The sequence below is a fragment of the Danio rerio genome, chromosome 6 (assembly GCF_049306965.1).
Source record: "Danio rerio strain Tuebingen ecotype United States chromosome 6, GRCz12tu, whole genome shotgun sequence".
Taxonomy (NCBI): domain Eukaryota; kingdom Metazoa; phylum Chordata; class Actinopteri; order Cypriniformes; family Danionidae; genus Danio; species Danio rerio.
This window is the reverse complement of record NC_133181.1, coordinates 24,951,287-24,965,652: the sequence shown is the minus strand read 5'-3', so window position 1 is coordinate 24,965,652 and position 14,366 is coordinate 24,951,287. Positions and strand designations below refer to the sequence as shown.

At 36.8% G+C, this 14,366-nt stretch overlaps 1 protein-coding gene across 10 annotated transcripts in view; it reads left to right on the top strand.

Moving 5' to 3' along the window:
- septin9b (septin 9b) overlaps nucleotides 1–7,740 on the top strand; it is a 100,162-nt gene extending 92,422 nt beyond the window's left edge. For 5 of the 10 annotated variants that reach the window (XR_012407350.1, XR_012407352.1, XR_012407351.1 and 2 more), the window contains 5 exons: nucleotides 1,776–1,871; nucleotides 2,136–2,232; nucleotides 3,903–3,954; nucleotides 5,640–6,024; nucleotides 6,181–7,740. Coding sequence is in view for 5 of the 10 variants with exons in the window: in XM_073952950.1 (XP_073809051.1) it covers nucleotides 1,776–1,871; nucleotides 2,136–2,232; nucleotides 3,903–3,954; nucleotides 5,640–5,796 (402 nt within the window). In the remaining 5 variants the exon portion in view is untranslated. Of the gene's footprint in view, nucleotides 1–1,775; nucleotides 1,872–2,135; nucleotides 2,233–3,902; nucleotides 3,955–5,639 lie in introns of all 10 variants that reach the window. The other 5 variants (NM_001327974.1, NM_001327975.1, NM_001014307.3 and 2 more) reach the window with 2 other exon arrangements.
- Nucleotides 7,741–14,366: the final 6,626 nt, after the last annotated feature.

Genomic DNA, 14,366 nt, shown 5'->3' with positions numbered 1-14,366 from the left:
GAAATGCCAACTGGTCTCAGCAAGGAGTCAGACCAGCAACCTTCTTGCTTTGAGGCGACAGTGCTAATGACAGTTGCTCAAAACAAGAAAGCATTTTTAAACCTGTACTGGCTGCTTATTTTTGTATAATGAAAATATAGCGCCGTTCAGACTAGTCATATGCTGGTATAAGATTCTGATGGAACAACCTTGGAAAAAAATGTAAATTTTCACGATATCCGGTATCCTCACGGTGTTCTTTTTAAATGTCTGGTTAACACTAGAAACACTATGGGGTCAGTTTTACCCATCACTGTTATTCAAATGTACATAGCAGACCTTCAATAAAACATTTAAACCTTCTAGTCATTGACTTCTACTAAAATTGCCTTATTTACAATTCCCAGATATTAAAAATTGTTTCGATTAAAAATAGATTAAAAAAGTGGGACATTTATACCTATAAGTTTCAGCGTAGGTCTAATTTACCCACAATAAAAAATGATTGTATTTACACATTGCTTGTTTGAAATTACTCACTAGTGGCTTTTACTTTCAATTTCACTGAATTAGTGGTTATAATAAATGAATAGTCACAATGACTAGAAGGCGATTTGTAGAGCTATTAAAAACTAAACAAAATGACAATGGGAAATAAGTTATGCATCAGAGTATGATGGCTCAAATTTAGATATTGTAACCGTGATCATGAATGGTCAAATTTGAATGGTGTCGTTCTCCTAAAATAATCTTGTTATCCTGAAATAATAATTTCATGCATCTAGAAACTTTTTGTTAACAGTGGCAAAAAGCTTTTTTAGCAATTTCTAAACAAAATTTGGTCAAACAGTGACCTCAGGTGGTTCTATTTTAATAAACATTTTAAATATTTTGGAACTGTAAACATGTCAGGCTAAATCATTTTAAAAACATTTGACTTCTGCTATCTTCATTAGTTTTAACAAAACTGATTTCTCTTCAAAAAGTATCATTGGATATCTTTCTTCTCTTTAAATGTAAAGTAAAAAAAAATGTTCAGGTCCAGAGCATGCTTGTATTTTGGCACACAAACGATTAATTTTAGTTTTATAAATAGCAAGCTGATCAAATGCTTTTGATGTGGGGGGTCATTTTTTGTTGGAGATACTGTTGCCCTAAACAACTAAATAAAATAGTCATAAAAAAACATAAAATTGTATATATACCTGTATAGGAACAGAACATGTTAGTGGTTTTAAAGACTTGACTTTTTGACCAAACCACAGTAAACCTTGAAACCGGTTATTGTTCCATGCCTAATTCACACCAAGGTATAAACTGACCAAAAACAAATAAATAAATCAGGAACTAAAACATAAAAAATGCTACCTTTTGTAAAAAAAAAATGAAACAAATACGTTATAAATATGAGCCAAACAACAACCACATAATTTAGAAAATATAGCATTATTATTAAAATATTAATATTATATTATTTTAATAAAAAATAAAATAAAGCTAGTTTAAAACATTAATATAAACAAATTAAAAGGTAACAATTAACTGTGTGACTCATATGCAGTCAGTTTGAAACAAGTAAATAAAGACTGAGTTTACTATTCTGGGTAAGCCATACCTCTAATTTAATATCAGCTTGTTTGTCCATTATTATTTTTTTAAACAATTCATTCCCTTTTGTTGATCAAAGATTAGTAATGGCCTGTGCATGCGCTTTCATGCTTGTCCTGTAGATGAAGGAAGAACTAAAGCATACATTGATTGTTGATGATGATGATTGTGTGTGCTTGTGTGTGCAGATAAGAGAAGACTTGCGAGCCAATGAAATTGACATCTATCCTCAAAAGGAGTTTGATGAGGATGCAGAGGACAGAATGATTAATGAGAAGATCAGGGTATGTGTAGCTTTATATCATTCAATAACTCCTACTGTGGCGAGCATTTAAAAAAAAGTCAATGTTTATGTCTTACACTTAATAAAGAATTAGATTTTGTTTCTGTTCAGCTTTGTATTATTTCTAACAAAAAATGGAGTGGAGACTATTGAAGCTGTGTATCGATAGACTTTTTCTTCAGTGTTTCGGAAATAAAGATGACTGAATTGAATTTCAAGTGTTGCCTTTTTCATATTGAGCATTCTCCTTTCATGTATGTTTTAGGAGATGATCCCATTTGCTGTGGTGGGAAGTGATCAAGAATATCAGGTCAACGGAAAAAGACTTCTGGGCAGGAAAACAAGATGGGGAACAGTAGAAGGTTGTGCTTACATCTTTACACACACACTTCTTGTATTCACCACACTCACATTTGCACATCCTCTCTCTCAGTTCTTTCTTTGTTGTTGGGTTAGTGTCCTGTGTTCCTCTTCTTGGTTTAAAAATAAACATGCTTTTGTTTAGGGAAAGTATGTCCAAACTTTGGGATCTGTAAGATCTTTAAGAAGAAGCTGATCCTACTTACCAAGGCTGCATGTTCTGTATTTTATCAGAAATACAGTAATAAATATCATGAACAATTGTAAAAATATTTGTTGTTTTAAATTTTGTTATGTATTTAATTTTGATACAGTTGAATTTTTAGCTATCCTGTGAAATTTGTAATCTTTTTAAAAATATGGCCCAAATGATTTTAACAGACCAAGAGAATGTTTACAGTGTCACAGCATATATACATATAAATGTGTAGCATGGTCGCCAAAGAGCAAGAAGGTTGCTGGTTTGAATTCACACTGTTGTATTTTTGAAAAGTCTTATTTCTTTTGTTTGGCAGGAATAAATGCAATTTTTAATCAGTTTTAGGACAATATTATTATCCATCTTTACATTATTTTTAGTTTTTCTTTGTTTTATTGTCTACACTGTTTTCCTATAGCTTGCCTTACTTGCTTATATTGTAATTAAGAGTTTAAATTGCACTTTAGGCTAAATATTAGTATCTTCCAACAATAACTAGTAAAATATTATGTACTGTCATCATTGCAAAAACAAATGAGTAAATGCATGTAATAACTGTCTTATTAAAATGGATTTGTGTGGTACATATACATAAGAATGGTGTTCAGATTCACAAGCATTTTTATTGGAGGAGACCAATACCTCTGGTGTCGATTGTAAGTTGAGGAAGGTTCAATGAGCAATGAGTAATAAAATAATTTGATTAATAATAAGGCAAAAGATGTGACATACTGTAGCTTACATGATTAGTATGTGTTGAGTAAGAAATGTAAACAACAAAACAGAAAACAGTGCTTCAGTTAATATTCTGTATTTATTCTGTAATTTTAAATTCATTAATTGCTTTCAGTCTCATTCCAACATAATCTCACATTCAAGTCATCATTACCCTTGAGTTAGATGACAGAAAACAATATTCATTCCATTTTCAGGCATGCATAGTTGTATTTTTAAGTAGAACTAATCAACAATACCAAATTTTTTTCAACAAAACCAAGATTTTATTGTTTACCACTTACTAATTTCATTACTTCATTTGTGTACAAGCATTTTTGATCATTTCCTAGTGTCCTATTTTTAATGATATTAAAATATTTTGCTGCTCATTCTTTTTTGTTGTATTTTATAAAACACTACCATCTAGTGGCAAAAGGATGCTACTACAACTCAAGCAATAGTATTACATGCTGGCTCTCTAAAAGCTCAGTATTCTGATTCTTTGGCTTGCAATGCTAACTTCTTGCTAAACAAACAAAACAAAACACAAACAGACCGGTATTCACAACATTTTTGTATCTGTCATCCAATAAATGCAAAAATAAAAGGATAATTACAGGAAGTGGGAATGCATTTATTCTAGCTTACAAATCAGGTGATATTTATAAGTGAACTACTCTCTAAAACACTTCAAAAAATCTTCTTTTAAATTATTATTTTAATATATTTGATCGTTTTTTTCTTTTTTTCTTTCAGTTGAGAACACCACACATTGCGAGTTTGCTTACTTGCGGGACCTTCTCATCAGGTACTCAACAATTCAACAACTAATTTCTTTGTCAATGATTATATGCTTAAAATTCCATTACTCGTACTGGTAATTAACACTATAATGGCTGCACATTATGAATCATTTATTAAGCATTAGCTGACAGTTCATCATTAGTTAAGCATTAACTCTACATTATAAGACTTTACCAAGCAGTTTAAAAAAACAGCTAAAAATGCTGTATTTTTTACTTATAAGTAGGTCCACATGGAATGTGCGTGTGCAGAAATACAGATTTAAACAGAATTTAAGACCATCACTGAGTCTATTTATTTACTTGTGTAAATGTGTGTTTATTATATTTATATTATTGACTAATGTAAAAATGTTCATTCAATTTATTTACAATGCAGTTCTAAAGTAAATAAATAAAATAAAAAGTAAACAAAGTAATATTTCCTTTTTATAGTAGATATATTATATAAGAGACTTCTTTACTAATTAAGTAGATCTAATTTAATTTGCATTGTAAACATTAAATACAAGTTAAAAGGTATATTTTGTTATTTTATATATATTAATTTAAGGTTTTACATTCATTTAGCAAAAATCCACATTTTTTTTACACAATTCTACGCAGAAATAGCAAAAAGTGTCGGCAGATTCAGTCTGACTCTACTTATAAGCACAAGTATAATGTACTTAATAATTGTACTTTCATATTTTGATTCTGACTGATTTTTAGTACTATATTAAGTATTGAATGATTTAAAAACTATTTGTATTTATGAGTAGTTGGTGGATTTTAAGATTAGTAAACGATTAATAAAATATTCAAATCAAAATGTATATTGTTCAAAATCTATGTATTATTCATGCATATTGTAATGGTTACTATGTATGTTAATAAATGCTTTATTACCACATTTATTAAAGTGATAACTATTTATACTTTTTAAATCACTTATAAACGAAAATAAAAGGTACCATATTGAATGAAAAATAAATATTTGCCTTCGTATCTAAAAAAAAATGACTGTACAATTGTACATTACTGTAAACAGCCAAATAAAAAATATAAACTTTTTTATCAGAAGAACAATAAAATAATATAATAATATAACAGTATAACACTATTAATTTCAGTGTTAATTAGTGATGTTTAAACTTTACAGTAATTTTATATTTAGATAAGATTTGCAAAGATTTATTTTGCATATTAGAGTTTTATTTGTGTATACTTATAAAGCATAAATTACAAAACTGCATGATGTTGTGTTAATAAAGCATTTATTGACATGCAGGGTAGCCATATGCCTAAATAGGGTATAACAATTTTTATTTGAATATTGCTAATCATAAACAAATTCTTTCTGATAAACTCATTTCCCACTATAAATATGCTTCTACATCAATAATACAGCATTTGTTGTTGAATTTATAAACTGCTTCGTAATGTCTTATAATGTAAAGTTAATGCCTAACAAACGTTAATCATACAATAATTAATTTAGTAATGAAAAATTATTCATTATGAAAGTATGTATGTACAATCATTAAAAACATTAAACATGTACAAGTCAATAATACAGCATTTGTAACGGTATTAATGAACTGCTTGCTAATGTCTTATAATGTAGTGTTAACAAATTATGAATCAAGTTAGCAATTTACTAGTAAAAATCTTTCAAGGTCCCTTTTTCTTTGTGTTTTCCCATTTCTAGGACTCACATGCAGAATATTAAAGATATTACAAGCAGCATCCATTACGAGATGTACCGCGTTCGCAGACTCAATGAGAATAACACCAAACCAAATGGACAACCAGCAATCCACACCAATGGTGTACCTGAGCATGAAGTTCTCTCCCATGAGATGTAAATGTCTCTAACTATATTTCAATACATCAGTCCGTCCATCTATCTATTTCTCTTCCTCAGTTCACTGTACTTTTTTCCATCTGCCCGTTTGTAATCTTTGACTGTTCTTTTATAACATCAAAAATTTCTGAGGATTTTTTTCTTTAGGTGTGTAGCAAAATGTAATGTTCTGTGATGAGAGTTTTATTATAGTGTTTTTATGGTAATTGTTAAGTGAGCTGGAGCAATGGCTTGTCAAGTTTAACATGCCATGATACTCAGCGTTGGATCGATCACCCAAAAAAATTATTATTATTATTATTTTATCTGTTAAACACAAAACAAAATGTTATGAAATGTACTGTTTGTTGTTGTTCTTTCCTATTGTGAAAGTCAGTGGTTACAGGTTTCCAAGATATTCAAAATAAAAAATCTAAATCCAGGGTGAGTAAAAGATAGTAAAACAGAATTGCCATTTTGGGTGAACTATCAATTTAAAGCTCTCACACATAATTATTACAGATAACACAGATGGTTTTGTGTTAAAACTGCAACTTGACAAAGAAAATGTAGCTGTTGCTTGTAGAATTGAGAAAACTTACAGTGTAAAATCCACCACCCCTATCAAGTTTTAGAGCATTTGAAATTTTCGAGTTGTCCAAATGTAAAGAGCAGGACTTTGGTTTACAGTATGTAGTCGCATGACAGGATGTATGATCCCGATTATGAGTGTTATATGGAAAAACATGAAAGTGTTGAAATATATGAAAGTGTTGTATAAATACCATTTAAACAGAGTGCAGACAGTTTGGTTTTACAATCTCCCTTTTCTGTAATAAATCAATCTTGTGGTGTATTATTACCCATTCTATAATTTCTGTCCTTGTTCCATTTTCAAAGAGCATATTTTATTTTATTATTAAGTGTCAATTTTTTGTAAAAGCCTATGTATGTGGAATCCATAGTTTTTTATTATTATTTGAAGAAAAGCAAACTTAGTTTAATTTGTGAACATTTATATATTTATAAATGGCATCATGTTACTTGGATGTTGTGGCTTTTGTAGGTAAAATGTAAAGAGTTCTAGAATTACCACAGTGACCCAAGCATCTGTACATCTGTGTTTTTCTCCATTCGTTTCTTTGCAGATATTAGTATTCAGTAAAGCAAGTCCTGAGCCATTCTAATCACTATCTGTGTTCTGTAATAGGCTGTATACAGTATGACCTTTATTTGTTTATATAGTGTTTCATGTTGTCACTGATTCTGAACAGTTTTGGATATTTTAGCCCCTCACAAAAGTTCATGGAGGATTTTGCATTATATAAAACAGAAAAAAGTCATGGATACACATTTATAAACAATTTGTGCAAATTAAGTGTCCAAAACTTGCATCAATGATCAATTAACAATATAGGCTAGCAGTAAATTGGCTGATTGAAATGATTGCTTAGCAATCATAATGTGTCCAGTATACATGCTGACATTTTTTATTATATAAGAAAATAAAATTTGGACACAATTTAGATTTTAGCCCATTTGCTTGCATAGTTTAATCTTACTTGGTTGTACATCTTATGCAGTTTTAACCTGATTTTAAAGATTCTTCTCTCAGGTTCCTATATTGATATGACTGTCAAAAAATACAATGTGTCAATGTGTATTTTGCAGCTGATATTAATGAAAATCTGTTACCAAGTTTCAAACAAACTAATATTCACATAATACTATTCAGCCAGTATTTTATGAAATGACATATGTATGCCCAGTATGGCCAAAGAAATTATATGTACACATTTTAAATAATTATTTTGTGAATATTGTACACCCATTGTATTTTGATGTAGTAAAGGTAAAATTTATATTACTGTAGATCTGGAAAAAAAAAATAAAGATTGCTATTTTTATTGTTGTAACCTTTGCATATGATTCTTTCTTAGTCTTAATAAAGATTTAAATGAACAAATATATTGTCTATAATATTATTATTTAATTTACAGTTTATTTAATTAAAACACAATTTACATTATTTAGGAGTATCACAAAATTAATATTAAAATGGGCAAGATTCTTCTCCTTCTTCTTATTTCAATGACTTTTATAAGGGTCCATTGACAAAATCACATTATGCCCAATTTTGACACATCATAGCGCCAAGTGTAAATTTTGTAGAAAACCCTAGCAATGCCTTAGCAATTGGCTGGCAACAGCTTTAGTGACCACTAAGAACACCCTAGCAATTCCCAAGTAATGACTTAGCAACTGCCTAGCAACCATTCAGAACACAGCCTAGCAACCACTTTGCAACACCCTAGCAACCACTTAGCAACACCTTAGCATGCACATAGTAACCACTCAAAGCACCCTAACAACCAACTAGCAACCTCCTAGCAGCATGTGAGAACACCCCAGCAACCACCTAACAACACCTTTGCAACCATCCTAAAATCAGATGGACAACATTGAGCAGACCTTCGACAAGTTCACAACATCCTGAGTGAGAACATACCTCGCAAGAGGTTATATGTTGTACCCCTGGGTTGCTAGAATGTCTCAAAGTACTCCTTCGGGAGGGGAACTTCAATACTATGTGGAAAACCAAAATGCTATGTTGAAAACTTCCACTATGGGGATTTTGTCAGAATCCAATCATCTGAAAGAGTATAGAAACAGGCCAATGTTAATGATTTGGTGGCATCAGCATGCACAGCTGGTGTCAATTACACTTAAACGAGTTATAAAGACGCAGCTCCTGCCATGCTAGACATCCTTTTCACTTTCAGAGCCATTTACAAAGCTTCTGAGAGAGTCTTTGAGGGTTTTCTCCAAGTGAATCTTCACAGAGAGACAGAACAGAAAGCAGGCTGCTTCTCGTGGTTCAGAGTGTTTGATGCGTGGCGGCAGACGGTCGAGCTGGGTTTCTCTCTTGTTTTCTTTGGGTCCGGTCCTCCCAAGCGGTAAGTTTTTCTAAAAGAGCAACACGGTTGTGCAGCCTTTTTTAAGATGTCGCTTTGACCGTGCGTTTCTGGATGCGGTGGTTTCCTGTCACCGGATGAAGGGCACGAGCACTGCGTTTCATGTCTGGGGGTCAAGCATGTTGATGCGGTGCTTACGACAGTGCATGCTATCATTGCGATGGCATGTTTGTTGCGTAGTTAAGATTGCGGCTCGCTCTTACAAAAGGGCGATCCATCCCAGTGTCATATTGAGAAGCAGACTTGATGGCCATGCTTTCCTGGGCTGCTTCGGCCGTAGGTCTTGTGATGGTTTATCCTCGAGCCCCACGGCCGGCTCAACTAAATGGGTGTTATGTGGAGGATGCTAAGAAGGCAAAAACTTCTAAGCCTCCTGTTTCCTTCTTTCTGAAAATGCACAGTAAGCTCACGCAGTCCTGGAGGGCACCTTTTTCTGCCCGATCTGCGTGCGCTTCCATCCTCACGATCCTTGGAGAGTGGGCTGTCAATGTCTGAGGGTTGAAATGAGGGTTGAAACCCCCTCTCTCCTTCTGGGGTAATGTTCTAGAAGCAGACTCGGTGGCCGTGCTTTCCCAGGCTGCTTTAGCTGTGGGCCTGGAGATGGTTTATCTCCCAGCCCCACGGCCAGACCGACTAAAGGGATATTATGTGGAGGATGTAAAGAAGGCAAAACCGTCTAAGCCCTCCGACCTCACCATGCATGCTATGGCCACCTACCAGCGCAGGGGCTGGCCCAGCTGCACGAGGATGGTTCCGACCCAGGACGAGCATGAGCTCCGCACTACAACCAACTATGTTCTGCGTACCACCAACTCGGCTGCGTGTGCCCTGGGAAGGATGATGGTCAAATTAGTGGTCCAGGGACGCCACCTCTGGCTAACCCTGGCTGATTCTTAACACACCCATATCCCAGACTGGCCTGTTCGGTGACACCGTAGATGAAATACCCAGGAATTAAAGCTGGTGAAGGAGCAGTCAGAAGCGATGGGATGAGGTCATCTATCGGCAGGATCGTAAGACCACTCCCCCTGCTGAGCCATCCACTGCTTTTCGGCGAGGGTGCTTGCCTGCAGCTTTTGCTCCGCTGATTGACCGAATTGCCTCCGGCCAAGCGACTGCATCGAGCATCTCGCAGACAACCAGCGCCACCATCTGAGACGGGCCATCTGGAGAAGAGGGAACTTGCTCTTTCCCCAGCATAGGGTGGGGCTTTCCATCTAATGGCATTAAAAAAAGAAAAAAAAAACGCCATCAAATGCTTAAAGGAAAAGCATTTCCCCCCCTTCCCTGGATGTGACAGCGCAAAAACGGCCAGTCTTAGACGCTATGCTTTTCAGCCTGCAGGATCGGTGCACTTCTCTAGTGGCTCGCAAGGAGTGGGAGGACAGTCTCCTTTCTCTCACACTTACAGCCCCTCCTCTGGAGTCTCGTCCGAGATAAGAGTGAATCTCTTGCCTCCTGCTCTCCCGTGGGACACTAGTGCTCCCCAGTTGAGCCCGCTCACTCCGCGCTGCCCCACGAATGGTATGTCAACAATCGTGCGAATAAAGCCACTTGCGAGGGATCTGCCTGCTTGGTTAGCGGGGGCCAGTCAGCCAATCTCAATGGCTTATTCGCGCGATTAGACTTGGCTATGTGGTTCAATACCCGAAACGGCCTTACAGGTTCACGGGTGTGTAATTAACCAGGGTCAGCCCTGTGTCCTCCCCTGTCTTGGGAGAGGGAAATGCGGTCCTCCTGGTGAAGGATGCAATCGAACCGGTGCCTCCAGCCAAGATAGAGAGTGGGTTTTAGAGCCCGTAATTCATCGTACCCAAAAAGAGCAATGGGCTATGGTCTTCACAAGCTGTCATTCAGAATGCTTATGCAGAAGTGCATCTGGTGCGATCATCCTCAGAATTGGTCTGGAGCAGTAGACCTGAAGGACACCTATTTCAAGGACTTTCATGTTTCTATACTTCCACGCCATGCCAATTTCTGCAGTTTGCGTTAGAACGTTGAGTCTGGCAGTACAAGTCCTCCCCTTTAGGCTCTCTCCATCTCTGCAGGTTTTCACCAAGCTTGCAGAGGGTGCCCCAGTGCCCCTTCGGTGAGTGGGCATCTGCATACTCAATTATCTCAACAACTGGCTTGGATTTCAGCACACTCACAAGATCAACTGAATATGCACAGAGACAGAGTGCTTTGGCATTTCAACCTATTGGGGCTTCAGGTCAACCAAGAAAAGAGCAGGCTTGCCCCCGTACAGAGCAACTCTTTTCTCAGGTTGGAGCTGGACTCGATCACCATGACGGCACACTTGCCCAGAGAGCGCGTTGAGCTAATGTTGACCTTCTCTGAGAGAGCTTGACAGGAAAACTGTGGTTCCACTGATATTATTTCAAAGGCTCCTGGAGCATATGACACCTGCAGCTGCTCTCTCGCCATTCGGGTGCTTCATATGAGATTGCTTAAGCATCGACTTCACGATTGTGTCCCAAGACGCGCATGGCACTTAGGCGCTTACCACGTGACTGTCACTCCTCTTGGTCCTCGCACCCTCAGCCTCTGGACGGACCCTGCATTTCTACAGGCCTGCAGACCTCTAGAACAAGTGTCCAGGTATGTCGTTGTTTAATGGATGCTTCCAGCATGCCCTAGGGGGGTTGTGTGTTGCGAGCATGCAGCTGTGCATTGGCATTTTAACTGCCTAGAGCTGTTGGCGGTTTATCTCACGCTGCACCATTTTTTTTACCGATGTTAGAAGGAGAACACCTGCAGGTCAGGACGGACAGCACGACAATGATGGTGTATATAAACTGCACGGGGTATCTGCTGTCACCGCAAGTTTCAGCTTGCTCCCCATCTGCTCCCCTGGAGTCATAGACAACGAAATCGATGCATTCCATTTTTCCACGCCGAGCTCAACTGTGCAGCCAATGCACTCTCATGGCAGTTCGCCTGGGAAAATGGAGACTCCACCCCTGACTGTCCAGCTGTTATGGGTGCATTCTATTATACTGGCTACACAGCTGGCCCCGGGACGTGCATAATACCCATTTCTTCTGTCAGCCTACTTGAACAGATACTGTAAAGTCATGGAGGATGAGGAACAGGTCTACATATTGCACCTCTCTGGCTCAATCGGACCTGCATTTCTATTATCTTCGTGATGGCCCCTCCCTGGCATGTCCCCTGGAAGAAGTTTCTTTTCTGGGAAAGGCACCGTTTGGCACCCTCGCCCAGATCTATGAAATAGTGATGGGAAGTTTGGATGATTTTACTGACTCAGATCTTTGAGTCTCGTTCATTGAGTTAAGCTAATCTTTTTTCGAGTCATTTCGTTCATTTGGTTCAGTTTGCCAAAATATTATTAAATGTTATGAATTGCTTCCAAACACATCTACAACTAGCCCAAAAGGTTGATTACAAGACAAATAAGTAATAAATAGAGTACTATAAGTAGGAGAAAACAACAATTCAATTTTTACCTGCTCTTTTGTCTATGAAGGTATTGTTGTCTCTTTGCTCAGCTCACCTCTTCATGTCTTCCAAAGTCAGTGATTCGGTCACATTAAACTGACAGTCACATATAATCTAAACCAATGTACACAGTCTGAGTCGATAGGAGCCATAATAATTAGTTCACCTTTCAATTCAATTATTTTTTTCAGCTCTAAACGCATATGATTGGCCCGTGAGGAACGAATGACTCGAGAGATGAACGGATTAATTATTTTTCCGGCTCTAAACGCAAATGATTGGCCCGTGAGGAGCGAATGACTCAGACCCGATAGAGGAATCGAGAGATGAATGGTTCAATTATTTTTCCGGCTCTAAACGCATATGATTGGCCCATGAGTAACAAATGACTCAGACCCGATAGAGGACTCGAGAGATGAACGGATAATTTTTTTTTCCGGCTCTAAACGCATATGATTGGCTTCTGCCTTTCCGTGATGATCGACTCAAAAGACTTGAAATGAACGATATCACCTGCACAAATGAGTGACGTGCGGATGAACGAATCACTCCCTGAGAGGACTCGTAGTTCCCAAGTCATTTTGAAGATTTGTTCAAAATTAATGAATCGTTCATGAACGACCCATCACTACTATGAAACCTCAAGTATGGATGGAGCGCGGGGGACTTAGGTGACCAACCCTTTAGGTGGTTAATGCTGTCACACAAGCTAAAGCATCCTCTATGAGGCATGTAATGGCGATCTAATTCTTCAAGTTCTTCACCATTTCCATAGGGGCTCGAAACAAAGGATTTGACGCGCAAAACCAAAAACTTGCAATGTAACAGTTTACTTTTTTGTTTGTCGAGAACAACAATAATCAAAATACAAACAAAAGAACTATGTACACTTTATCAAGTTTCGAAATAAATATGATTTTAGAACGGTCAAAAGACTGTCTATCATCAAGCCCCTTCCTTCTTTCTGATCATTCTTTCCAGATGCTTACGCATACATATGACGTATAGCACCACTGAACACATAAAACGTCATGCACACACCATAATATCACAAATAATAATATTAAATACTGCATCAAATGGCACTAACTTTGCATCCCTATACAAACAATACAATATTATAGAAAAATATTACAAAAATAAAAAGACAAATCTCTAGTGCTCTTTATGGCTCTAACAAGGCATGCCTAGAATCTAAAGTGGATTCTATTAGCTGTGTGGTAGACTTCTCTCCAAGAAGAACCCCGAAACATGCCAGCTCAGTGTGATGCCAGGATACCTTCAGTTGGCTGGAGATAAGGCTGTCCCCTTCACACTGAAGGGTTGGCATTACGATCATCCTCGCTCTAAAGATGCGGTGATGGCGGCGCGCTGAGAAAGCATTGTCTCATCATCCAGCTTCCAGAGGCGGGAGACGTGAATATTATTTTCCTTCGCCACAATAATTGCCTCTTAGCTGTTAGCTGACGCTGGCCCAAATACATTGATCCCATTGACTCCCATTATACATGCCACACATCAATAAAACTACATAGCAGTGTCAATCAGACATAGGGTAGGCTCATTTTACTCAGACAATCAAAAAGATCTCAATATGACAATGAAGCTCTAAAGCCACACACCCACAGTATTTAAATACCTTAACCCTAAAGCCTAAACCCAAAATCCCATTGACTTTACATTGAGCAAAACTTTGACGAAGTGTGAATTTTATAAAAACATGGGATTCACAACATCTGAAAAGGGTTGCCGTCTGGGAATATTTGGAATGGTATAGAACTTTGAATTTTCCCTTAGACTGTGACAGTTTGCAAAGGGTAAGAGTAATTTTGGACATGCCAGTTTTTGTTCAAAGGCAAGGCAAGGTTTTATAGTACATTTTATACACAGTGTTAATTCAAAGTGCTTTACATAAACAAGAATAAAAGAAACAAGTAGAAAGTAGAAACAACAATGAATAACAATAATTTAAAAACAGATAAAACAGATTAATATGTATTAAAACAAGTTTTAAAGGAATGCAAAAGAAAAAAAATACATAATAGTGCGATCTGTTGGACGTAGCACAGTGATCATTCAGCAAAGCCACAGCTAAACAGATGTGGTTTAAGTCTTGAATTTAATGTGCCTAATGTTGGAGCACATCAGATCATTT